The 25,048-nt window shown below is 43.0% G+C and overlaps 1 protein-coding gene across 5 annotated transcripts in view; it reads right to left on the reverse strand.

The window, feature by feature from the left end:
* Window positions 1–10,354, reverse strand: part of SLAIN2 (SLAIN motif family member 2) — a 68,632-nt gene extending 58,278 nt beyond the window's left edge. For 2 of the 5 annotated variants that reach the window (XR_006739985.1, XM_036417000.2), the window contains exon 1: window positions 9,545–10,294. Coding sequence is in view for 4 of the 5 variants with exons in the window: in XM_036417000.2 (XP_036272893.1) it covers window positions 9,545–9,948 (404 nt within the window). In the remaining variant the exon portion in view is untranslated. Of the gene's footprint in view, window positions 1–9,544 lie in introns of all 5 variants that reach the window. The other 3 variants (XM_036417007.1, XM_036417037.2, XM_036417014.2) reach the window with 3 other exon arrangements.
* Between the last annotated feature and the right edge of the window lie 14,694 nt (window positions 10,355–25,048).

Raw genomic sequence — 25,048 nt, forward strand, 5'->3', positions numbered from 1 at the left:
CACTGCACAAATTGTGTTACAATTACCTAGTATTCTGTAAAAGTAGCAAGCTGCAATGTAGGAGCTGTAGATGAATAGAATTTGTCATTCAAAATATGTCTCTGACATAAGAATTATTTCAAGTTGTTTAATTTTAAGAAACAGCAGAAATGAAAGAAGCTCTGAAAAAGTAGAAGTTACCCTTTGTAAAAGACATTTATGTCTGTACAGTAAATATTCATTTGTTAAGGTTTCTCCCCCAGTGTACTAGGAAGGCTTTATCTCTATAAATTCTTATCAATGCAGATGGCAATGACTTAATTGTGCTTAACTACCTTACTCTGGTTTACAGTGTTTTTCCTGATAACCTCCAATAACTGACCCCCAACTTCTTTTATTTTGAGCTCAAGATGGTACTCAAAGGTGGTGGCTTAAGTTATTTGGTTTTCATAGGTCACTTCGATGTATACAAGAGGTCTACATGTTATTTAACTTTTGTTTGCTTTTCTGCTGTTTATCTGTTTTATACAGGGATGTGTTAGCCAAGAACCCAGAAAGGTAGAGGAAAAATTATTACATACCCACAGGCTATATACTATTTAGCATAGGCACATAGTAGGCTATACCATCTGGTTTTGTGTAAGAACACAAGGAAATCTGAAAATATCCCATTTCAGTATTTCAGAGATAACAGAGGTTCAAGTACAGAGATTAAGAGGTTTACCCAAGGTCTTAGACCTAACAAGGGTGGAAGCAGGAATTCCAGCTTAGGCTACCTAGTTCCAGGAGCTCTTAGCTACTATTTTATTGGACTCCCAGGAGCTCCAAAAGCCAGGTTAGAACAAGAATGATAAGTATAATAATGTACAATTATAAACTGATGAGCAAAACAGATCCAGAGACATAGAAGCATTGAAAAGACCGTCAAGCCTCAGAGGGAAGGCAGGGGAGGATGGATAAGGTAAGAGGTCAACCAAAGGACTTGTATGCATACATATAAACATAATTAATGGACATAGACAGTAGCGGGGTGAGGGCATGTGCTGGGGAGCAGGAGCAGGTGGGGAGATATCAGTGGGGGGAAAAGGAAACGTATGTAATACTTTCAATAATAAAGAATTTAAAAAAAAAGAATGATGAATACTTAAAGGGATCATTAGGTAAAGAAATTAATAAAAATGTTCATAGGCCTCAGGTTGTTAAAGACAAACGACCAAAAGACAGAATTGATGGTGGTGTTGGGGGAGGGTATATAATAGCCAAAGGTGAATGAGTATAAATCTATTAAGATTAACATAAAAAAATAACACAATGAAAATTAGGTAAAGATTGAAAATTTTTCATTATAAATCCTAGCTCAGCCATGTACTTGAGTGACTAGAGCAAATTATTTAATATAAGCTTTAATTTCCTTATCTTTAAAATGGGGGGTTAAAGGGAGTAACGGGGAGCAGCAGCTCAGTCCCAGGATACTCTCCCTCCCGGGAGTATACATGTGCCACCCCCTGAGCCCCTATTGCATGTATCCCCTAATCTCTTGGAGAGCCCATGAGACTTGCAACCAGAGTAACAATGGGCAGCGGCAGTTCACCCTGGGCTAATCTCCTGAATCTGTCTCCCCCTCTTCTCTGACTTCCCAGTGAGCTAGGGCATCAGTGTATTTTTGCTGCCATCAATACATTCTTGCTTTTCTAAAATTAAAAAAAAAAGGGGGGGGGGTAATAATAGTTTGACCATACTGGGTTACTAGAAAAGTGCTATATATAAAAGATACTTAGCATAGTATCTGTCATATGTTAATGCAGTAAACAATTATTAGTTATTGTTAAAAATAAAAGAGCAATAAAAATCACACTGAAGGATTCCACCCTTACCAACATTATATTGGATATTCTAGCTAGGGCAATTCAGCAAGTAGATAAAATAAGATGCATCCAGATTGGAAAAGAAGTAACGTTATCTCTATTAGCAGAAGACTTGTTCTTTTATATAAAAAATCCTTGGCCAGAATCAAAGCCGGGACCCTTCAGTCTGCAGGCCAACACTCTACCCATTTAGCCAAACTGGCTAGAGCTGTTGGGAGGTTTTTTCTGTTTTCGTGTTTTTTAAATACTACTTTAATTTCACTAGTTGTGATCTGTCTATCCAGAGTCTCTGATTCTTCCTGACTTAGTTTTGGAAGACTGCACGTTTTTAGGATCCTGCTCTGTTGTCTGGATTTGGCTACTGGGTGTATTGGTTCTGGGAGGGACTCGGGTGCAGGCCAATGTCAAACACTGTCTGTGACTGGCTCTGGGCAACCTGTTTAGAGCTATCAACGATCCAGTTTGTGGCTGGGCCTGGGTGTGTGTGGAAAAGACCAAGCTGTGCACCAAGGTCTAACTTTACTAGCACCAGGTCCAGGCGCAGATCAGCAAAAGTCACAAAGTATCCAGCGATCTTCCTCTGCTTGCAGGCTGTCTGTTAGGCTCAGTTTCTTGAAGAGCCTCAAGCTGTACTCCTTAGCTGGGCTTAAGCTCCTCAGGATGGGGCAAGAGGGATTCCAATGGGTGGGGCTACTGCTTCACCCCAGGCTGATGCTACACGATGGGGAATGCTCTTCCTCTGAGAAAGATGGCTTTTGGACATGGGGCATGACTCAGCACTGGGATCCTGGTGGCTGATGTCTCAGCTCTCTCTCCAGAGCCACCAATCCCAGGTTCTCTTCACATAGCTCTCATCTGCTCCGCCTGCCCTAAGCCAGAGATGAAGTTGAGTGGCTGAGAACAAATTTTTGCGTATTGGCCCTTTAAGATGGTGACTGTGTTTCTAGCTCTCTCCCTCTGGCAGACAGAAACCTCACTGATTTTCACAACTAGATGTTATAAGGGCACCTTTCGAGGTCATGGTACTCTCAGCTGGAGAATTTGGCTTGGGGTTTAGACCCCAGACTTCTCATGGGAATCCCCCCTTCTCCTCTCCCCAGCTGAGATATCCCTCCAGAACTTCATCTGCTGCCAATGGGAGCCAGGCCAGCCCTCACGCTCCTCCACGCTGTCTACCAGTCTCGATGTGGCCTCCTCTGTAAGTACTTGGTTATAAGGCTTTTCTCCAGCTACTCTTCAGATGGTTATTCAGGATGATTTTTCACTTTACAACTACACTTTAGTTGTAACTCCAGTTAGATCCTAAGATGAGTAAGTATAACTTCCACCTAATCTGCTGCCCTCTTGAATCCTCCCTGGGCAACTGATTTTTGAAAGAATTCTGAAACAATTTAATGGGGATAGAAAAGTCTTTTCAACATATGGTACAAGATATCTATCTACATGCAAAAAAAAAAAAATGAATTCGAACCCTACCTCACCGTATATTACAAAATCAAAATGAATTAAAGTAAATGTCAGCAAGGATCTAGAAAAATTGGAACCTTTGTATTAATGGTGGTGAAAATGTAAAATCGTCTAGTTGCTACATAAAACAATATAATGTTTCCTCAAAAAATTAAATAGCATTACCATTTTATCCAGCAATCTCACTTCTGGGTATATATCCAAAGGTGAAAGCAAGGACTTGTACAGGTATATTTGTATGTTCATGTTCACAGTGGCATTATTCACGAGAAGCAGAAGCAATCCAAGTGTCCATCAATGAAGGAATGGACAAAGAAAATGTGATAGATGCAGGTACAGACACACATACATTGGAGTATTATTCATCTTAACAAAGGAAACCATGTCATATGCTAGAACATGGATGAAACAGGACATTATGCTAAGTGAGTTCCAGAAATACTATGTGATTCCACTTATGAGATACCTAGAACATTCAAACTCAGAAACAAAGTAGAATAGTGGTCGCCAGGAGCTGGGGAGGAGTAGGGTATGGGAGGTAAGGAGTTGGTGTTCTGTGAGTATAAGGTTTCAGTCATGCAGGATGGGAGGGTTCTGGGGATCTGTTTACAACAGGGTGCATATGATTGACAAACTATACAGTTGGGAAGTTGAATTTTATGGTTTTTACTGCTGAAAAAAAAAACATAAATTCCATATTTTAATATAAACATCATATATATCATATAAGCTTAGGTTTGGGAACAGAAAGATTTTACTGCTGTTTTCTCTTGCCTGTTGAGGATTATGAAACACAGACACACACACCACACACTAAAACAGAAGAAATGGAATTCTGAGACATGCTACAACATAATGAATCTTGAAGACACTGTGATATGTTAAAAAGACAGTCATGAAAACACAAACATGGTATTTTTGAATAATATTACCCCATTTTGTTTTATTCATTCATCAGTTGATGGGCATTTGGGTTGTTTCCATTTGGATTGTTGACTATTATGAAAAAATGCTGTGATGAGTATTTATTTATATGGATGTTTTCATTTTCTTGGCTATATACCTAGAAGTGGAATTATTAGGTAAAATTGTAATTCCATGTTTAATTTTTTGAGAAAGTGCCAAACTATTTTTCACAGTGGCTAGACCATTTATATTCCTACCAGCAACATATAAGGGTTCCAATTTCTGCACATCCTTGCCAACACTTATCTGTCTTTTTGTTATACAGCCATGTGGTAATATCTCAGTGTGGTTCTAATTTGCATTTATCTAATGACTAATAATGACCATCATCTTTTCATGTATTTATTAGCCATTTGTATGTCTTCTTTGGAGAAATGTTTGTTCAAACTATCAGTCCATTTCCTAACTGAGTTACCTATTTTTACTTTGTTAAGATGAAAGAGTTCTTGATATATTCTAGATACTAATCCCTTGTGAGAGAGATGATTTACAAATATTTTCTCCTACTATGTGTTCTCTTGTTTCAATTTCTTGATGAAGCCTTTTTAATATTAAAAACATCAAATTTTTAATATTAAGTCCAATTTATCTATTCTTTCTTTTTGCTGCTTGTGTTTTTAGTATCATATCTGACAAACCTCTGCTAATACAAAATCATAAGATTTACTCCAGTGTTTTCTTCTAAAAGGTTTATATTTGACCTTACATTTAGGTCTTTAATCCGTATTATCGTGACAAAATATACACACTACAAAATATACACACTAATATACATGTTAACCATTTTTAAATGTATAGTTCAGTGGCATTAAGTACATTCACATTGTTGTGCAGCCATCCTTTTTGAGAACTTTGTTTTGTGGGAATGATGAAATGTTCTGAATCACAGTGGAAACAGTGCACAACTTTGCAAATATATTAAAAATCAGTGAATTACACTTGAAATATGTAAATTTTATTGTGTGTGAATTTTATCTCAACAAATAAAAACTTAAAGAGAAAAAAATTAATTGAGCCCTGATTGGTATAGTTCAGTTGGTTTGGTGTCGTCCCATACAACGAAAGGAAGCCAATGGATGCCTGGTCAGGGCACATGCCTGGGGTTCAGCTCAATCCCTGACAGGGTATGCAGGAGGCAGCCGATGAATGTGTCTCTCTCTCTTCCTCTTCTCCTCTCTTCTAAAAATCAATAAAAATATATTTAAAAATTTTGTATTTTTAAAAAAATTACATTGAGAGGGTTAACACAAGAAGATTGTAGTGAAATATGCATTGATACGATGCCAAAAAATAGGCAGAAATATTGTTCTTTAGCTTCTGTTTTTCTGCCAATAACTTGTTCAAATGGACAGGCCCAATAAACATTATTCAAAGGAAATTGATCAACTGAGGCAAGATCATGAGAATAAGCCTGAAAAGAGTTTGCATACCCCTCCAAATAATGGAAAAGAAATGAAATACTGTCAATCTGGAATATCATGACAAAACATAGAGTGTATCTGACCTGACAGGCTCATATTAAACATAAGAAACAGAGTGTAAAACTGTTAATTAAATATTTGGTTTCAAAATAATACCATTTAGCTCAAGCAATTATATCTAACACACTGTATGGTCAAGTGTCATTTAAAATGCTGAGTACCATTCTAGGGAGAAGGTGTTAGAGGATCATGATGGTAGTCTTCAAATATTTTAAGGAATCATTCATGTGGAAAAGATATATCTAAAAAAGCAAACAGTAGTGGAAACAGCACAGGATTTGATGTCATAAAGACCTGGTTTCAAATCCTGATTCCATCATTTACTGTGTGTCATTTGATGCTTAAGAGAAAGATTACATTTCCTTACCTAGATCTTGATACCTACCTAATAAACAGATAAACATTAGTGTAAAAATGTTTATAAGCTGCCTGCTATAGACTGACACACTGATATAAAATGATGTTAGTACCTTTCTCCCCATTTTTCCTACTTGTTCTAGAATAGTGTTTTTCAAGTTTGAGAATTACAATCCATTAATGGGTCATAAAACCAGCGTTGCTGGTTGTAACAAGCTTTTTTCTACAGAAAAAGAACAGAAAATATTAGAGAGTACCATATGTACTAAAAATAACTGTAGTTGTATGAAAATTTTGCTTCAATTATTCATATACATGTGTGTACTATGATGTAAAATGTGTTTATCCTGAAGCTGAACCAAAAAAAAAAAAAAGTTGTAAAAGCCAATGCTCTAGACCACTTGTGTCAAACACAAGGCCCGCGGGCCAAATCCGTCCTGCCAGGCCTTGCAATGTGGCCCGCACCGCGCTGTCATCACTGCACTCCGCTGCGTTTCCATCACAATGACAGTTTATGACTGTTCAGTAAACCATTCAGCCCTCGATTTAGGCTGGATTTTAGATTTTGGCCCCTTCTCTGATTGAGTTCGACACCCCTACTCTAGACTCTAGATTCCTGAATCCCAACTAAGAAGTGCTGAACTAGAATTTTTGGGAACATATAGGTAAAATTGTATACTTAACTACTTCCTGAATCCCAACTAAAAAGTGCTAAACTAGAATTTTTAGGAACATATAGGTAAAATTGTATACTTAACTACTTCCTGAATCCCAACTAAGAAATGCTAAACTAGAATTTTTGGGAACATATGGGTAAAATTGTATACTTAACCAGTTATTTAAGCTTAGAGCACGAGTTAAGGAATCTGTAGTTTAACAACTCCACCAGGTGATTCTCATCATGAGAGTAGTTTAGGAAACACTGCTCTAGAGCAGTGTTTTCTAAATATGATCTATAAATACAGTTACTAATTCCTTAGGAGCTCAAGTAAGTTTAGGGAACCATAGCACTTAGAAATTTACTATATTCAAAATATATTCACATATCAAAAAGCTTAGAATTTTAAAAAACCTGTTCCTTTTTGATGAACCTACATTTTCCCATATATATTTAACCTCAGATCATCACTATTTATTCACACAATATCTACTGACACATTCAGGATTGGCATTATGTGGTATACACTGGAGGGTAAAACATTTCTCTAAATAAAAAAGGTACAATGGGTAAAAGTTACAGAAAGTAGATTTTTAGCTTACTAAGAAAGAAAAAAACTCTTGACTCTGAATCTTCCTCCCCTTGCCACTAACACCTACCCTTTCCAACTTGTATTCCCAAACACACATCCCAAAGTGCTTTAGACATATTTATGAAACTTTCAATTCACACAATTTTTTTTCAGAAAAAGTATAAGACATATACTTTTTTCAGAAAAAGTATAAGACATACATAGCAGCTACAATATAAAAAAAACAATGTAGCCAGGACTCAAAGCAATAAGCAGGAACCACTCTGTCAAAAGAAACTTCTGGCACAGTATTTAAAAAGACTTGCTTTGCCTCAACAAACCCATACTCAGAAACCAAAGCTGCACAACTTAATCAGCTTCTCAAGGTGGAGCCATGTGTTCTAATAATACATAATCTAAAATGGGCTGATGAGTGCATCTAGTCCTCATTATTATCATCACTTGGAAGAGGCATGTGATGATATTTAGATGATTCCGGGTTCTTTTAAAGTGTATACATACCCAAGATTCCTTTGGGAGGACGTGATTTCACACTAATATGAAAAACTGTCAATACCACAGTCAGTTCTGATAACATTTGTTATCACTTAACAATAAAATAAAGGCTTGACATCATATATTCAAGAGTACCTCTGTAATTCTAACCTTCCTAATCGGGAGTTACAAATACTAGTATCTCTGACTCTGCTCTAGCAGCTGTCAGAGCAGAGTTTCCTTCCCACTCTCCCTCCCTCCCAAGCCACCTCTCGTCCTTCAGGTTTGCCTCAACTACTTTGGACTACTATTTCTTCCCCAATTTCTGAACACTCTCAGTACTTTATGTTCCTATCACTCTTTTTGGCAATTCTCTGTATACGCCCAGGTTATTTAACTGCATAAAACTTGGGTCCCAACAAGCCTGGAACTGCCTTCATGAACAGGGATCAACTTTTAAGAAACTTTAGAATCTCCCGCAAGATCTTGTAAACATTTCTTGATTTAAATAACGAAGCTTAAGAGTATAAGAGCAGCTAGACTTGGAAGAGTTTACCATATGTCAGACCCAGTGCTAAAAGCATACACGGATTATTTTAATCTTCACAACTGTGCCTAGCGTTCAGATCTATGATTTCTTCCATCAAATTGAGAAAGAAAATAAGTGTCGGAGTAACTTGCCCAAGGTCACACAAGCAGTAAGTGGCAGAGCCAGGGCCTGAATCCAGACAAAGCTCTGACCACCTCCGCGCGCTGCAAAGTTGTGGCCCTGCAATGCCCGAGTCCACGGAGGACTTCACTCACTTAGAAGTTTCAATTCCAACCAAGAGTAGAAACATTTCGGGTAAAAGTGAAAACCCTGTGAAAGGGTGCATTCGGAGAAAGGATTTCCCTTGGACATCTTTATGCGGTTGCGATAAAACAGGAGGGAAACCGCCTCCTAAGTCCTTTCTATTTATGGAAGTGATCTGACAGCGTGGGCCTCACAATTTTATCAAGAAGTTGGCTTATGAAAACACAGCTCTGGCTTTCCAAGAACCCTATTCAAAAATGGAAAGAACAGATAGATGTGATCACTGTCCAGCTCCAATATAAATGCCAAACCCCATTCTTGTTTAAAAAAACAAACCAAGAGCCAGGGCTCTAAGAGTCCCACCCTGGACTCGCCACACAAAGCAGCACGGTCCTCGGCTCCCTCCACACAAAGCAAAGCTTCACCCCACCACCCAAAGGGTGCTCCCCTCCATCCAAGGCGCTGGCCGCTGCACCCAGGGGGACCGCTACGTCCAGCCCAGCCCAGCCCCCTGCTCCCGGTGACACCTCCGCGAGCAGACCCCTCCCTCCCCGACAACACAAGATGCCCAGACCACCACCATCCCGAAGCCGGCGTTTCATGTCACACAAAGCGGGGTTCCTCCCTGCCAAGCAGGTTCCCACCTCCGACTCCTCCCACCGGCCGTGCCAACCCACGGACCCCAACGGGGACCCGCCACCCCGGAGGGGTCCATCACCTAGAGGAGAACTTAGCTCCTCGAACCCCCAACTCCAGCTGACCTTTCTTCCCAGGCAGAGCAAGAAAAACCGCGAGTGCCCGCCCGGAGCGGGTCCGGCGACCCCAAAGCGAGGTGTCCCCCCCGAGGGGGGACGCACCTCGGGGCCCCGGCCCGCCCCCGCCCAGCGGCCCCGGCCGGCGCCCCGCGCTCACCAGCTCTCCTCCTCCTCCTCCCAGCCGGACAGGCGCTCCAGCTCGTCGGGCCGCAGCGGCTCCACCTCGTCCAGCAAGCCGCCCTCGCCCGCCGCCAGCAGGCAGGCGGCGTCCCGCAGGTCCTCGCCGCTCGTCCGCCGCGGGCCCGGCCCGGCCCCGCCGCCTCCGCCGCCCGGCTTGCCGCCGAGGCCCAGGGGGAAGCCCCGCGGGGACGCCGCGCCGCCGGAGGAGGAGGGAGTAGACGCGCCGCCCCGGACCGGGCTCCCGGGCCCGAGGGAGCCGGCGCCCTGCACGGCCCCCGAGCGGCTCCGGAGCTGCTCGTTCTGCTTCTCCAGCTTCTTCACCAGCTCCTGCAGCTTCCGCACCTCCTGGTCCGCGTTCACGTTGGAGTTCACGTCCTCCATCCCGGCCCCGCCGCCCCGGCCGCCCGCCGCCCGCCCGGGCGCTCGCCAGCCACCGGGAAAGAGCCGGCGCCCAGAGGGGTCGCCGCCGCCGCCGCCGCCGCCGCGCCGCTCACTCTCGCCGAGGCGCCGGCATCGAGCAGGGCCGGGCCCCGCCGCCTGCGTCCCCCCACAGCTCGGGTTCCGAAGCGCCGCTCGCCCCAGCCGACCCGCCTCATCTGCGCCGGCTCCGGGATTGGGGGAGGCGGCGCCAATATCCGGCCGCGGCCGCCATCTTCCCTCCGTCCCTCCGCCCCCTGCAGCCCGGCCCCGTCGGTGACCTCAGAGCGTCGAGGGTGGACTCGGCCGGGGCGGGCGCAGAGGGGACCCGTAGCCGAGCTCGCGGCGGGGCGGGGCGGGGGCGGGGCATGCGCAGGAAGGGGCGTGTCCGTGTCGCCGGCGGGGGCGGGGCTCGGTGGGTTGGGTTGGGAGAGGTGTTCCCTGTGCAGGGGGCGGGCCCTGCGCCGGAAGGGGAGTGTCTGCGTCTCCGGCGGGGGCGGGGGCGGGGCTCGGTGGGTTGGGCTGGGAAAGGCATTCCTGGCGCAGGCGGGGCGGGAGCTGTGGGTTTGGCGAGGGAGGCGAGTGGACTTGGCCCCGTGGGGCCGAGATCGCGAACCTCCACTCGATCTCTTCCTTGGCCTGAGGGTCCCGGATGAGGAGCGCGGAATGTTTTCTACCTCCACACCCCGGCGTGTGGGACCCCGGGCCGATCCTGCCTTCCCTCCCTCTGTGCTGGCTCTCGGTGGGCGCTCACCGGGGGAGAGACCGTTTACTTTGTTCCATGCCGGCTTCAAACAGGAGGGTGGCAGGGCTGGCAGGAGCTGCAGGGGCCACCTGTGACCCATCGCTGCAAATGAGAGAGCAGGAGCCGCGTGATTTGAGAGAGATCGAAGGTCAAGACAATAACCGTAAATTGTTGACAGCTTACTAAAGCACTCTAAAAGGCATGATCTCATCCATTTAAACATTGTCTTCCCGATTTAAAAAAAGGGAGGGGTATGGAAAACCGCTCATCTCTCCTTTGCTTTTGTCTGTGAACTGATGCATAATCTGCGGTTTGGATCAGTTTTCTTTGGGGGGAAAAACTTAAAAAAAAAAAAAAATCCTTGCCCGAGGATGTGCTTAGTGATTTGAGAAAAAGGAGAGAGAGAGAGAGAGAGAGAGAGAGAGAGAGAGAGAGAGAGAGAGAGAGAGATTGTTTTATCAATTGCCGGATCTGTAATCCTCAGTGTTTTTGGTTTATGAGAGGACTCCAAACACCTGAACCACCTGGCCGGGGCAGGAAAGCTTTTACTTAGCATATCTTGACTTTTTAAAAAGTTGTATATTAAAAGTACTTGATACACATGTTGACATATACGGATGAATGTTGAGAGATGTATGAATGTGAAAGCCTGTCTTCATTGGCACCCATTTATAATAGGCAGCAAAACAACAAAAAACATTTAAACGTTTTGTTTTTATCACTTTTATTCTTCTCATATATCAATTGGCCTGTGTTGCAGATCTCTTCTAATTGCCTCCTCCACCCTTAGCTAATAATAATCCGGACCTGTTACACCTGGGTGTGGACTCAGTCTGTGGCTCACTTGCTTCTACTCTTTAGCTGTATTTTCCTTGCCCGGAATATTCTACCTGCCAAATCTGATTCATTAAAACCCATGCTCTCCCACCCAGGAAACCTTGCCCTGACAATTCCAGATCTGGTTGTTCTGTTTAGCATTACCTGATCAGGAGTTTTGACAGGTACCTAGTTTTTAAAATTTTGCTTCTTTTTTTAAAGAAATGTTTTTCATTTGTTTTTGTTGTATACTTGATGAAAAGAGATCATTTTTGTTTTCCATGTCTAGTGTATTGTCTGAAACATTGGATTTTTAATTCCTAGTTTGGTGAAAGTTAGGTAGAATGTAAATTCTGACAGATCAAAGACCAGAATGATGTTTATTCATAGCAAAGTTTCCTGACTAGCTACAAATAAGTTGAGTATTTTACCCAGCTATGCACACCCAAAGGATTTCTTTGTCTGCTAACACCCAATAATTGTGAATGAATATGTATTATCTGTATAATGCCCATCCCGATATCATTGCTGTTTCTGGCACTTCTGAACTAGTTGCCAGAGTGTAAACGTCATGACTACTTCACATACAGCACTTTTTGCTTGTATTTCATGGTTTATGAAATAGATTCTGAGAGGGCTGTTTCTATATTGAGAACACTTCAAACATATTCGTTGGAAGGAATAGTTCACAGGATGTTAAGTTAAACACTGATATTCCGTGGGGTAAGGAGAGTTTGGTGTGATGTGTCGCGGTAGGTTGAGAACCAGAAGGCCTTGTGGAAGATTCTGGCTGAACCACAAATATGGTGGGTAACGTTCTCTCTGGTCCTTAAGCAGGTCATGCGGCTCTATATTAAAAACTATGCCTGGATATTTTCTAGCACCCCCACCTGTACAACTCGGGTTCAGTTTGCTTTTTCTTGCCTGGATTCCTGCGGTACTCTTGGTGAATGGGCCTTCCCAACTTGCTGCTTATAATCTGTGATGCACACCGCCACCAGATGATCCTTTGGGTGAGTCAGATCAGGCCACTTTCTTGCCAGGAATCTTCCACTTGCTTCCCAACAAGCTTAAACTCCAGAGTTTTTTCCTGACCTTTACGACTGGACTCTTCCTCATTCTGCTGCAGCCACGCTGGCCTTCTGGTTGATCTTCAAAAAAACACTTAGCATACCAAGCAAGTTTCTACAATACTTGGGGAACTTTGCATTTGCTGTTCCCTCCATCTGGGATCTTCCTCCATATTATCCCATTACAGACTCTCTTCCTTCTGGTCTCAGCTCAAATATCACCCAAATTCATTACCCTTATTATTATTATCCTCATAAAATAGCAGCCTGTCATTTTCCCTCCTCTGAGCCCGTTTCATTTTCCCTCAGACACATTACATATATATTTCTTCCTTGGTTTCCTATCTCTCCCCAGTAAAATGTTAACTGTGTGAGACCAGAGCTCACGGCTGCATTCCTGGTGCCTAGAACGGTGCCTGCTATGCGGTAGGTGCTTGGTGTTGAGAGAATGGATGGATTTAAGTGATGTGAAGCCTCCTAAAAGAGAACTTCAGATGAATGTGTTTGTTGTATCTCAAATCATTACACTGGGAATTCCCAATAATGTTGAGTGATTGTGGGTTTTTTTTTTTTTTTTTTTTAAGTATACTTTCCTCTTGCAGAAGAGCAGCATGCCACACTACATACGTCATCCTCAAAACTAGGTCCTTCTCCACTTCCGAATGCCAACCGCCCTTATGAATTGCTGGGAAGAGAAAACCTCAGGTTCTCACTAACGTATGAGAACAAGAATATTTCTATTCTATCCTAAACTGTGTGAGAATCTTTCTCTTTCAGGTTAACTACAATACTGTCTTCTCTAGTGACTCAAATGTTAGAGCATGTGTTTTGAAATCGGTCTAAAAGTGACTCTCTAAGTAGGGGTGTCGAACTCAATCAGAGAAGGGGCCAAAATCTAAAATCCAGCCTAAATCGCGGGCCGAATGGTTTACTGAACAGTCATAAACTGTCATTGTGATGGAAACGCAGCCGAGTGCAGTGATGACAGCGCGGTGCGGGCCACATTGTAAGGCCTGGCGGGACGGATTTGGCCCGCGGGCCTTGTGTTTGACACATGTGCTCTAACGTAAGGTGACCAGACATCCCGCTTTTGGTGTGGCAGTCCCGATTTTTAACAATTTGTTCCGTGTCCCGCAGCATTTTAAAACAGTTTCCAAAAATTGGGACTTTTTAAAAATGCTGCGGGACACAGGACAAATTGTTAAAAATCGGGACATCTGGGCACCTTACTCTAATGTAGATATTAGGAGTAAAGCCGGTAGATGAGGTGTCTGCATTATGCACACAGCCCAGCGCTCTGTTCAGGTGTTGTCTTGTATGTAAGCTTGCCTTGTTGCTGCAAGAAGGAGTTGCTGCTTTTCCAGGTAGGCAGGTGTGGCTCTTTCCATAACTTGCTCCTACTTGCATGATGAAACTCCTGAGCAAGTGAAAAATATTACAAACCACTAAAAGTATTTAGAGTGGAAGACTATTATTCAGTGGCTTAAAGGTATTTAGTAATTCTAAAAAGTTAAATCAAGATGAACATGTGTGTGTGTGTGCATGGGCACAAAGTACAATAGTTTAGAAATTGTGAGGCACTTACAGAAATATTTGCATGTATTTAAAAAAAATTATCCATGCTCGAACTGGTTTGACTCAGTGAATAGAGTGTCAGCCTGTGGACTGAAGGGCCCCAGGTTCGATTCCAGTCAGGGGCATGTACCTTGGTTGCGGGCACTTCCCCAGTTGGAGGTGTGCAAGAGGTGGCTGATCGATGTTTCTCTCTCCTCGATGTTTCTAACTCTCTTTCGCTCTCCCTTCCTCTCTGTAAAAAAAAAAAAAAAAAAAATCAATAAAATATATTAAAAAGAAAAAAAAGTTGGCGTTCATTTTAAAAATAAAAGAATAAAAAAATAAAAAATTGTCCAATTCTTTGAAGTAAACTTTGTTATCCATCACATCCCTTTTATCCTCACAGGCACACACACCTGGCTAGTTGTTTCCTCTGTCTTCTCCCACCTGCTCTTCACCAGCGTCCGTCCCCCAGATGTACTTCCTTCTGGTCTATCAAGGTTCTCTTCTTCACTGCCATGGCACATGCAATTTTTAAAAGGTACCCTAGGAACTTTAAAGGCGAGGCATACAAGATGGGGTAAAGCAGGCTTACAGTTGTTGTCATGGAAAATAATATAAGTATGTGGACGAAAAGGGGGCCACATACTAAACCTGACAAGCTCAGGGGAGGCCTGCAAGGCAAGACTTACAAACTCAGAGACCTAAAGTAGCCACATAGGACAATCTGAAATGAAAGCTTTCTAACTCAAAGCAGGTCTTGGCAGGTAGTCATGTCCTAGCCTGCTATCTTCCTTGACAAAGGTCAATTTTTTCCTTAACTGAGCCTTTCTGTAGTCTTTTTGCATCTATGATATCATGCCTTTGGAAAGTCAGGGTAATTTCCTTTTTTTTTCCCCAGAACCCTCGGGGCACAGCCTCTTGGTGAAACCAGAACACTAGAGGACACAACCCCTCATTGTTATCTTGTTCTCCCACATACCATCTCTATGTTAACTGTTCATTATCCTGTACCCACCCATCAAAGAAGTATGTGTCTGCTTTACTTTTAATCCAATCTCAGAGGTTTCCCCGCTTGGCTTTCTCCCGCCTCCCCAATCTACCACCAACGGAGTTCCTGTAAACCCCCTTAGGACTCCTCCTTTGGTTGTAATGCATAAAATAAGGTGCAAAACTGCCATTTTCTGGAGCATTTTCTCAATCCGCTGAGATTTTGCTTTCCAGCAATCATTGTCAGGTTTGGCTCAAATAAACTCATAAAAATTCTTACAGGTTTAGATATTTCTTAAGTCTACATTTCATAAATAATAATACAAGAATAAACTGTGTTTTGGGTACTCACCACTGTAAACCTACTTTTAGAGATTCTGAACTGAAATCTTGGGGGCAAAAGGAAAAAGCCAAGGATTTGAACTTAGAATTTTTCCAGTCAGCATTGGTCAGATCTACAGTATGGTATGCCTCAAAAAGTGCCCATAATGGCAGGCATCACTTTCTTAGGCCAGAGAGGGATCTAGGGGGGCCCCCTATTACATGGTTGGGGGCATGTATTATATTGAAGCAGGGTTGGGGTGGCCCATGGTTAGGGCAGAGGTGAACAGTTTCTTGAACTCTTACAAGACTCTTATAAAACAATACCTTATTTCTCTTCTGTTGTAGCAAGTGGGAAGATAAGATTATTAAATAACGTGTTATTTCCTCATTTTTTTTAATATTGGCAACACAGGGAAATTGAAAAAATCGAATATGAACCACTTACAAATATTCATGGTTTTCTAGAGAAACTACCATTCAGCAATGGGAGAAACTTATTAAGAATCATCCAAATCTCCACGTTGCTAAGACAAGTCCTGCTGAAACTGGTTTGGCTCAGTGGATAGAGCATCAGCCTGCGGACTGAAGGGTCCTGGGTTTGATTCCGGTCAAGGGCATGTACCTTGGTTGCGGGCACACCCCCAGTGGGGGGTGTGCAAGAGGCAGCAGATCGATGTTTCTAACTTTCTGTTCCTCTCCCTTCCTCTCTGTAAAAAAACAATAAAATATATTTAAAAAAAAAAAAGACAAGTCTGATAATTTGATTTAGGATTTAAAATATATTAGCTGAGTATTGGCTTAGAGATGCTAGAGATAGTAGACTATAAATACAGGTTTGTATTAGGCAGAAGTAAATTAAGCTGTCATTGAGATATTTGTATAATCATTCTTCTACTAAGGAAGTTGTAGAGGATTTAATCCCCAGTCCTTGGTATACTCTTAGAATATTACACAAACTAAAAGGCATCATCAGGTATTCATTTGCCCATGCATGTCTAGAAAGTTACTTTCTTATTCATCATCTATATATATAAGCATAGTTACATGTAGTCTGGAACTTTAACTCTGTAAATATCCAGGTCTCTCTGAATTAGCCCGATACTAATCGTAGATAACAATTAGTGACCACTTTAATGATATGCAATACTTCATTTTAAATTCAAAATGGTCATTTGAGGTAGCTTCTATTGGTATCATCAACTCCATTCTATGAATGAGGATACTGAGACAGAGATTTCCAAGATCCCAGCGCAAGGAGCTGGATTTGAATCCAGGTGGTCTGACTTCAGAATATGCACTCACAATCCCAATAGTGAATGACCAAGAGGAGTTCTCCTTTTTTTTTCTTTTTTTTCCTTAAAAGACTATGGATACTGTCAGCTACCGTCTGGGATGAGGGTTGTGGGACAAGGGTTATTGCTTTGATGATACCCAATGACACAATCCTCTTGCTCTAAGAGCAAGTTTTCCAGTTTTGAAGTTTCAGGACATCTGGGTCCCAGCATATTGAAACAATATGATCCTTAGAGAGGGAGGCAATTTCTCTCTCTCCTTCTTCATCGGCTTCCTAGTATCCATTTACAAATCAGTGTTTCCCAAACTTCTCTCATGTTGAGAATCACCTGGTGGAGTTGTTACACTACAGATTCCTGAGTCCCAACTAAGAAGTGCTAAACTAGAATTTTTGGGAACATATAGGTAAAATTGTATACTTAACTAGTGCTCTCAGACAGAGCACTAGTCCTCTAAGACAGAGCACTAGTCCTCTAAGACAGAGCACTAAGTTAAGTATACAATTTTACCTATATGTTCCCAAAAATTCTAGTTTAGCACTTCTTAGTTGGGATTCAGGAATCTGTAGTGTAACAACTCCACCAGGTGATTCTCCAACATGAGAGAAGTTTGGGAAACTGATTTGCATGATGGAACTTGAGAGGTAGAAGGGTGAGGCCTAAACCCCCCACCTCTCCCCCCACCCCCACATCAGCAGTTTGCTAAAAGGAACTTCAGGGTCTGAGCTTCTCATTGGAAGGGCTGGTGGACTAGCTCAGCCTGTAGGGGTTTTATGGACAAGGTGACTTTTCCCCTAGGATGACTTTTCCTCCTCTAGCATATGGCTGGTCATGCGGGTTGGACCCTCTGAGCTTCCCTCCCTAGAGATAACATCTAGGCCTCAGTTGTATTTCAGCCCCAGATAAGTAACAAAACCAGCCACTGCTGATGTCAGGACCAGGTGCCTTGAATAATGACCCTGCCCTGGCAGAGGCCAATCAATGAGTGGAAACCACACCCTAAAAGGACACACCTGGAAAGCTACTGAATAGTCTATTGAGAACTTCCCCTGGGAGCGCTCCTAAAATCTCCGTCCTTAAAACCCTTAGGACCGACCTGGAGCTCTCCCTCTGGGGAGCACTGCTGCTGCCTTTTCCTCTCCTTTCCTCCTCCCTCTCCCTGTCCTAGGCACATTGCCATCAGCTTCCTCACTCCCAAGCTCCAGGGGCCCTTCCTTTACCTCTAAACTTGTTTTCTTAGCCCATTTCTTCTAGGAATTACTTCTACTTCTGTGATTTTATAAATAAACTAGTGGCCCAGTGTGCAAAATTTGTGCACATTAAGAGGGAATTAATTAGAGGACATATTTTAATATTGCTTTTTGTCCTTTCTCTATAATAAAAGTGTCAAAGATGAAAGAAAATTAGTAAAATGTATATAAAAACCTTCCTCCTGTCAGAGTCTGGGGTGCATTGTGGGACCCAGAGTCAAGTCTCCACCCACCCACGTGAGCCTCGAAATTGCACGAGACCCAGATTCGGGTAGCCCCCACCCCATTGGTTGAGATCCAGACCCAGCCAGCCCACCCTTGCCAAGCCCCACTGGGCTGGGGGCACAGCCTCAGATCCCCTAGACCAGCACTGGGGTCAGGAGTACCTTGAAGGCCCCTGTCAAGCCCCACCAGGTGGGGTGTGTGGCCTGAGGTCCCCCAGCCTAGCACCAGGGAGGAGGGTGCCCCTTGAGGTCCCCCAGAAGGCCCAGACCAGGGTCACACAGTCTCAGGTGCCTGCTGATTGCTCGTTAAGGTTCGTTACAGGAACTTGGCCTCCACTGTGGGAGCTGCCACCTTTGTGATGGTGCAATGGTCAACTTGCATATTCCCTTTAATTAGATAGGATGTTCTCTTACAGTTTGAGTCTTGGCTCTGAATTCTTTCCCAACAAGAACCCAAGATCCGAGGTTGCTGAACACAGGTTTGGTCTGACCTGGTGCCAGTCCACCATCTACAACAGAGTGAGTCCCTTAGGCAGGACAGTATTATCACCAAGATAACAAAGCATGAAGATTTAAAAATAAAAGTCAGAATATAGTGGCAAGAGTCCTAAACCTCTACATAATAGAAAAGAAAACTAATGAAGCATTCCTCAACTAAAGAAGACTAGAACCATAGATCCAGAGGAACAGATGAGAGCAAGGAGCAGTGGGTTCAGTAACGAGAGAATGGTTTTTGGCAAATAACTAAAGCTAAGTGGTTGCAGGCAGTTGCCTTTCTGTGCCCTTTGTGGCAGGTTGTGTAGGAGACACAGTCGCATTTAAAGGGCCAGTGATGCTATTGCCTGGCGGGCTGGTGAGTTTCTAGCCTCGGGATAAGCTGGTAACCAGATATGCTGGACAGGGCCCAATCTGCCAAGATCCCTGATGCACAGGAGTTCACCATTGTGTCGATCTGTAAGCAGATTCCCTCTCCCCAAAGTTCCTCGAAACCAGATAGCTCCCGTCTCACATCTGCACTCCGGGCTAGAGAAACGAGGGCAGGGAGCTGGGCGGCACAGGGAGAGATGAATCGCGGGGCATGGCACAGGTGTTCTCCTGTTATCGGTGAGGATGGTTTACTTCAGATTGGGCGCCCGCACACGAAGGGGTGGCTCACAGTTCAAACAGAGCTGCTCTGTCTGTTGGCACGCTTGCTTCCCAGCGCTATTGGAGAACTTGTTTCCTCTTTTAGCCCAAATGATTTTGATCTTTCACTATTTTTTTTTTCTGACCCAGGTCAGTGGATCAGGTGTTGTGACCGTGTATTTAGGCAACCTTTAATCATAAACAGCCATCAGCAGCAGTTCTATTTTAAGCATTGTCTGGATCCAAATTATGGTGAAATATTATTTGTAAACAGCTTTTTAAAAATATATAAATATATATTTTATTGATTTTTTTTTTTTTTTGAGAGGAAGGGAAAGGGATAGAGAGTTAAAAACATCCATCAGCTGCCTCCTGTACACCCCCTACTGGGGATGTGCCCACAACCAAAGTACATGCCCTTGACCGGAATTGAACCTGGGACCCCCAAGTCCACAGGCCAATGCTCTGTCCACTGAGCCAAACCGGTTAGGGCTGTAAACAGCTTTTGAGAAAACCACCACCATTTGCTGTGCATTAGCAGCAGGTCAGACCAGGGGGTTGACGGTGATCCTCCATGGCAGGGAGAAGGCCTGCATACGATGGGATAGCGGGGGGAATGTGTTTTGCTTTCAAAGATAGAACTGCAGTCTGTGTGGAAGGCAATGAATTTCTCCAGCCTCTCCCATAGGCAGGATAAAAGAGAAGCTTTGCTATTTCGCCACCTCACATGCATTAGGAGCTACATCATAGTGTCACACAAGGTCCCCTCCAAGAGTGGGCAAAGCCTATTAAAGTCCAAGCACACAGAGCTCCTCCCGTACTGAGTCACAAGGCCGCCACCTCCACACAGAAGCTGAAGTGCTCTCTGAGCACAAACAATAACACAGCTGCCAGGCCTTCCGCACGGGTGTGGCCAGGGGCTTGACTTTGGAGCCTTAGATTTGGGCAAGAGCAGTCTATCATCTCTTAAAGGGCCAGCCCAGGAGTGGCACCAGCCGGGATTAGTACCACGAACAGAAAATAGAAGCAGGAGCTATGAGAGGGGAGCAGAAAATGATGTGCTGGAGGGCTCCAGGCTCATTTTTATTGGCTCAGTCTTGTATAAAGGCACAAAGTGCAGATAGTCTTTTCAATGACCTTAAAAAAAATAATAATGATCACTTCTTTCTTTTTAAATATTTTCTTATAATTTTTTTTTTACATTCAACCCTTTAGTTCACCTGGGATTTATTATATTTTGGTATGCTGGCTGAGGCATAACTCTAAATGAATACTTTTATGTGAGGCACCATCACCTGCTGGGTTGACATACCTTATTTATTCATTTATTTGGTCATTGTTACTAGCTCAAGGCATACTGCTAGGAGCCAGAGGCAATAAAGGTCATAGTAATGCGCTCCTTGTTCCTCAGTAGCTTGTTGACCATTTGAGGAGATGAGGTGTACACAGAGGAGGTATATACAGGGGAACCTCGTTTCTCAACCTGAATTCATCCCAGAAGGTTGTTCGAAAACCAAATCATTTTTTTTCTCATTAGAAATAATGTAATTTGAATTATTCCATTCCAGACCCCCAAATGATTCCGTTTTAACCTTTCTTATAAACAATATATGTCTATTGTACTGTTTAATCTATAAATATACACTTTAAAACAAAAAGGACATGAAATGTAAATGAAAATTTAATAAAAAGTATACAGTAAACACACACACACAAACACAAAAATAATAATCACAGCACAATATCCTGAGATTTTAACATTGGTAAACTGACTTACATTCGAGAATTCTCTCCTTTGTTTGTCACCTGAGAGATGCATGACTGGTCATAAAGGTATCAGCATGAAAGGGTTGTCAGGTTGAGAAGCAAATTGTTTGAGATGGAAGACGTTCAAGAAACAAGGTTCCACTGTATGTGCAAAGCAGCATGTGAAGAGTGCCATGTGAGTGATATGGACATGAGAGAGTGCAAGATCTGTGTGTTTTCCCTCTCTGTTTGTGTGGGTTATTTTTGAGAGAGAGTATTGATAGAATAGAAAGAGATTTCTTCCATGGATGCTTTTCTCTCGCATTGATGTTTCTCTTGCTGCCCCCGTGCCCTTCTGCTCTCTCTCTCTCTCAAATTATCCTATAGAATAAAGAGGTAAGATGCAAATTGACCTTTATGCCTTCACATCACAAAATGGCTGTCCCCATGTTGTCACAAGATGGTTGGCAGGGGAAAGCAGTTGGGGGCAACCAGGCCTGAAGGGGAGGGCAGTTGAGGGGGGACCAGACCAACAGGGGAGGATAGTTGGGGGCTATTGGGCCAGCAGGGGAGTGGTTAGGTGTCAATCAGGCTGGCAGGGAAGGGGTTAGGAAGCGATTAGGCTGGCAGGCAGAAGCAGTTAGGGGCAATCAGGCAGGCAGGTGAGTGGTTAGGAGCCAGCAGCCCCAGATTGTAAGAGAGTTGCATTGCCCCACAGTCGGACATCCCCCTAGGGGTCTCAGATTGGAGAGGGTGCAGGCTGGGCTGAGGGACCCTCCTCCCCCAGTGCACGAATTTTGTGCACAGGCATCTATCTATCTATCTATCTATCTAAATCATTTTTTAAAAAAAGATTCCTACTGCCTGGGATAATAAGATTTTCCCAGAAAAAGTGTGATTTAAGATGGGCCTTCTTAATCTTGATTTGTTGGTTCTGATGAACAGAACATATCCAAATCATCTCAATTAAAAAAGAGGGTTATCCACTCATCTCACTTCTAAGAATGTATTCCAAAAGTAAAATGGCAAAAATATAAACACACCTATGCACAAGGCTATTTATTATTCACTTTGCCATTATTTTTAATAGCAAAAAACTGAGAGCAACCAGAATGTTATCAATATGGGACTAGCTGAGAAAACTATGATATGTCTACATAGTGGAGGACTATGCTTCCATACAAAGGAAGGAGGAATATCTCCACGTGTCCACAGGATAGCTGGTTCAGAATGATACGCAGTGTAAATTATACAAGTTGCTTATATATGCAAAAAGAAACAATGGAAGAATAAACCAAAGATCAATAAAAATGTTAGACAAATGGGGAAGGAAAAAACAGAGTGAAGGGCATAGTCATAGAATTTATCTTGTGACACGGCTCTGACTTTGAAATCCTGTAAATATTTACATGATTAAGAAACAAAAATGAGAAAGAAAAGTGGGAAAGTATTAAAAGGTAGTATTTATTATAACATCTGATGATGAGTAATAGAGTGTGCCCAGACCATTTGAGGACTAGAATCCTATATAATAAAAGCCTAATATGCTAAGTGTCCGGTAGTATTGTCGTCAGTTCAACCAATCAAAGCATAGTATGCTAAGGCCGCTCAACCAATTGCTATGATGTGCACTGACCACCAGGGAACAGAAGTCAACCATAAAGTTAGCTTGCTGCTGGGGTCCAGCCCATTAGGACTGAGTGAGACAGGCCAGACACACCCTGGAGCCCTCCCGCAGTCCCTCCCCGGCTGTCTAACCTTCTGCATTCCTCCCCAGCTCCGATTGTGCACCAGAGGGGTCCCTTGGCCTGTCCTGTATCCTCTCACAATCCAGGACCCTTTAAGGGATGTCAGAGAGCTGGTTTTGGCCTAATCCCACAGGCCAGGCCGAGGGACCCCACTAGTGCACAAATTTGTGCACCGGGCCTCTAGTTACAAAATAAGAATCCAAAGCAATGCCCTCCATTTCCTTCAGTGAATAATTCCTGTGTGTGTTTTTTTGTTGTTGTTTGTTTGTTTCAACATATTTATGGAGCACTTACTATGTCCTAGTAGAGGAACCATTCTAGGCATTGGGCATATAGCAAAACAACAAACAGGAAAAAAAAAAAAAAAGACCTCATCTCACAGAGCTCACATTTTAGTGATGGCTAAAAGACAAGATAGACACATAAGTAAAATGTATAGTATGCCATATGATGACAGTGCTGTGGAGGAAAATGAATAAGGAGTGGTTGTGTGGGCGGGAATGCAATTTTACATAAATGATCGAGGAAAGCTTTGTAGAGAAGATGCCATTTGAACAAAGGTCTGAAGGAGGTGAGAGAGCAAGACATACAGGGAAGAGCATGCCAAACAGAATAGCAAGTGTAAAGTCCTGCGGCCATAATGTGCCTGGTTTCAAGAAAGAACAAGGTCTGTGTGGCTAAACTGGAGTGAGTGAAGGGGAGAGTGAGGGAAGTGACGTGAAAGAGAAGGAGGAAAGATTCTAAAGGGATTAGTAGGCACTTACAAAGACTTTGACTTTGACTGAGAAGAAAACGGAGGGTTTTGAGCCAAAGAGTAACATGTCCTGATTTACATTTTAACAAGATTCTTCTCTTCTCTACTTGCATGCTTGCCAGTTGCTCCATTCCGATTAGTTCCTCTCAAAACTTCTGCTTACTCGTGTCTTCTGTGCTCCCTTCATCACATCAGCTTACATGTGGCTTTGGTTTGGTGTTGTAACAACTGTTGACATTTCAGTTTATATGCCCACTGTGACCTAAGCACTGAGTCACTCAGTGTCCCAATCCAGATTCTTGGGTGACATAATATTAGACTCCCATATTATTAGGTGAACTAATATTAGTCCATTATGGTAGATCATGCTGAGGTGGGGGAGGGGGCAGAGGTAAACAGGATCCCATAATATTTCCAAGAAGGGATTATGGGCAGAGGGGCAATGGTTAGCACATTTTACTTCCTCAGGCACCTCAAATATTTGGGCTCTCAATATACACATGACAGTCAGTAAATCTAGCATATTTAATAAACAACCTATAACCCTCCCAAACTGCTATAGCACTCAGTAGCCATTTAAGAGTAATAGTAATAATGGATGACTTTATATTAAAATGAAGCTCTAAAACTATCTCTGGTGAGGACAAGTTTTCTTCTTTTTTTAAAAAATATATTTTTACATGACCCCTACTGAGGATCGAGCCTGCAACACAGCCATGTGTCCTTGACAAGAATCAAACCTGGGACCCTTTAGTCTGCAGGCCGACACTCTATCTACTCAGCCAAACCAGCTAAGGCAGGACGAGTTTTCATATTTCCAATCTGTAGGAAAATTATACTTTTGTAAAGTACAATAAAAATGAATTTCTGGAAAAATTAAATTTAAACATATATAAAATTGAAGCCTAAATTTTTTTTAATATGTTTTATTGATTTTTTACAGAGAGGAAGAGAGAGGGGATACAGAGTTAGAAACATCGATGAGAGAGAATCATCGATCAGCTGCCTCCTGCACATCCCCTACCGGGGATGTGCCCGCAACCCATGTACATGCCCTTGACAGGAATCGAACCCGGGACCTTTCAGTCCCAAAGCCGACGCTCTATCCATTGAGCCAAACCGGTCTCGGCTTGAAGCCTAAAATTTTAATTATTAGATTCAACAGAGAGGAAAGTGCTCTAAAATTGCTACAAAAGTGTATTTAAAAATATATTTTTATTAATTTTAGAGAGGAAGGGAAAGGGAGAGGGAGATAGAAGCATAAATGATGAGAGAGAATCATTGATAGGCTGCCTCCTGTATGCTCCCCACTGGGGATTGAGCCTGTAACAACCCGGGCATGTGCCCTGATCAGGAATCAAACCATGACCTCTTGGTTCATAGATTGAAGCTCAACTGCTGAGCCATGCCAGCTGGGCTAAAAGTT

This window comes from Pipistrellus kuhlii, unplaced genomic scaffold, assembly GCF_014108245.1.
Source record: "Pipistrellus kuhlii isolate mPipKuh1 unplaced genomic scaffold, mPipKuh1.p scaffold_m20_p_1, whole genome shotgun sequence".
NCBI lineage: Eukaryota > Metazoa > Chordata > Mammalia > Chiroptera > Vespertilionidae > Pipistrellus > Pipistrellus kuhlii.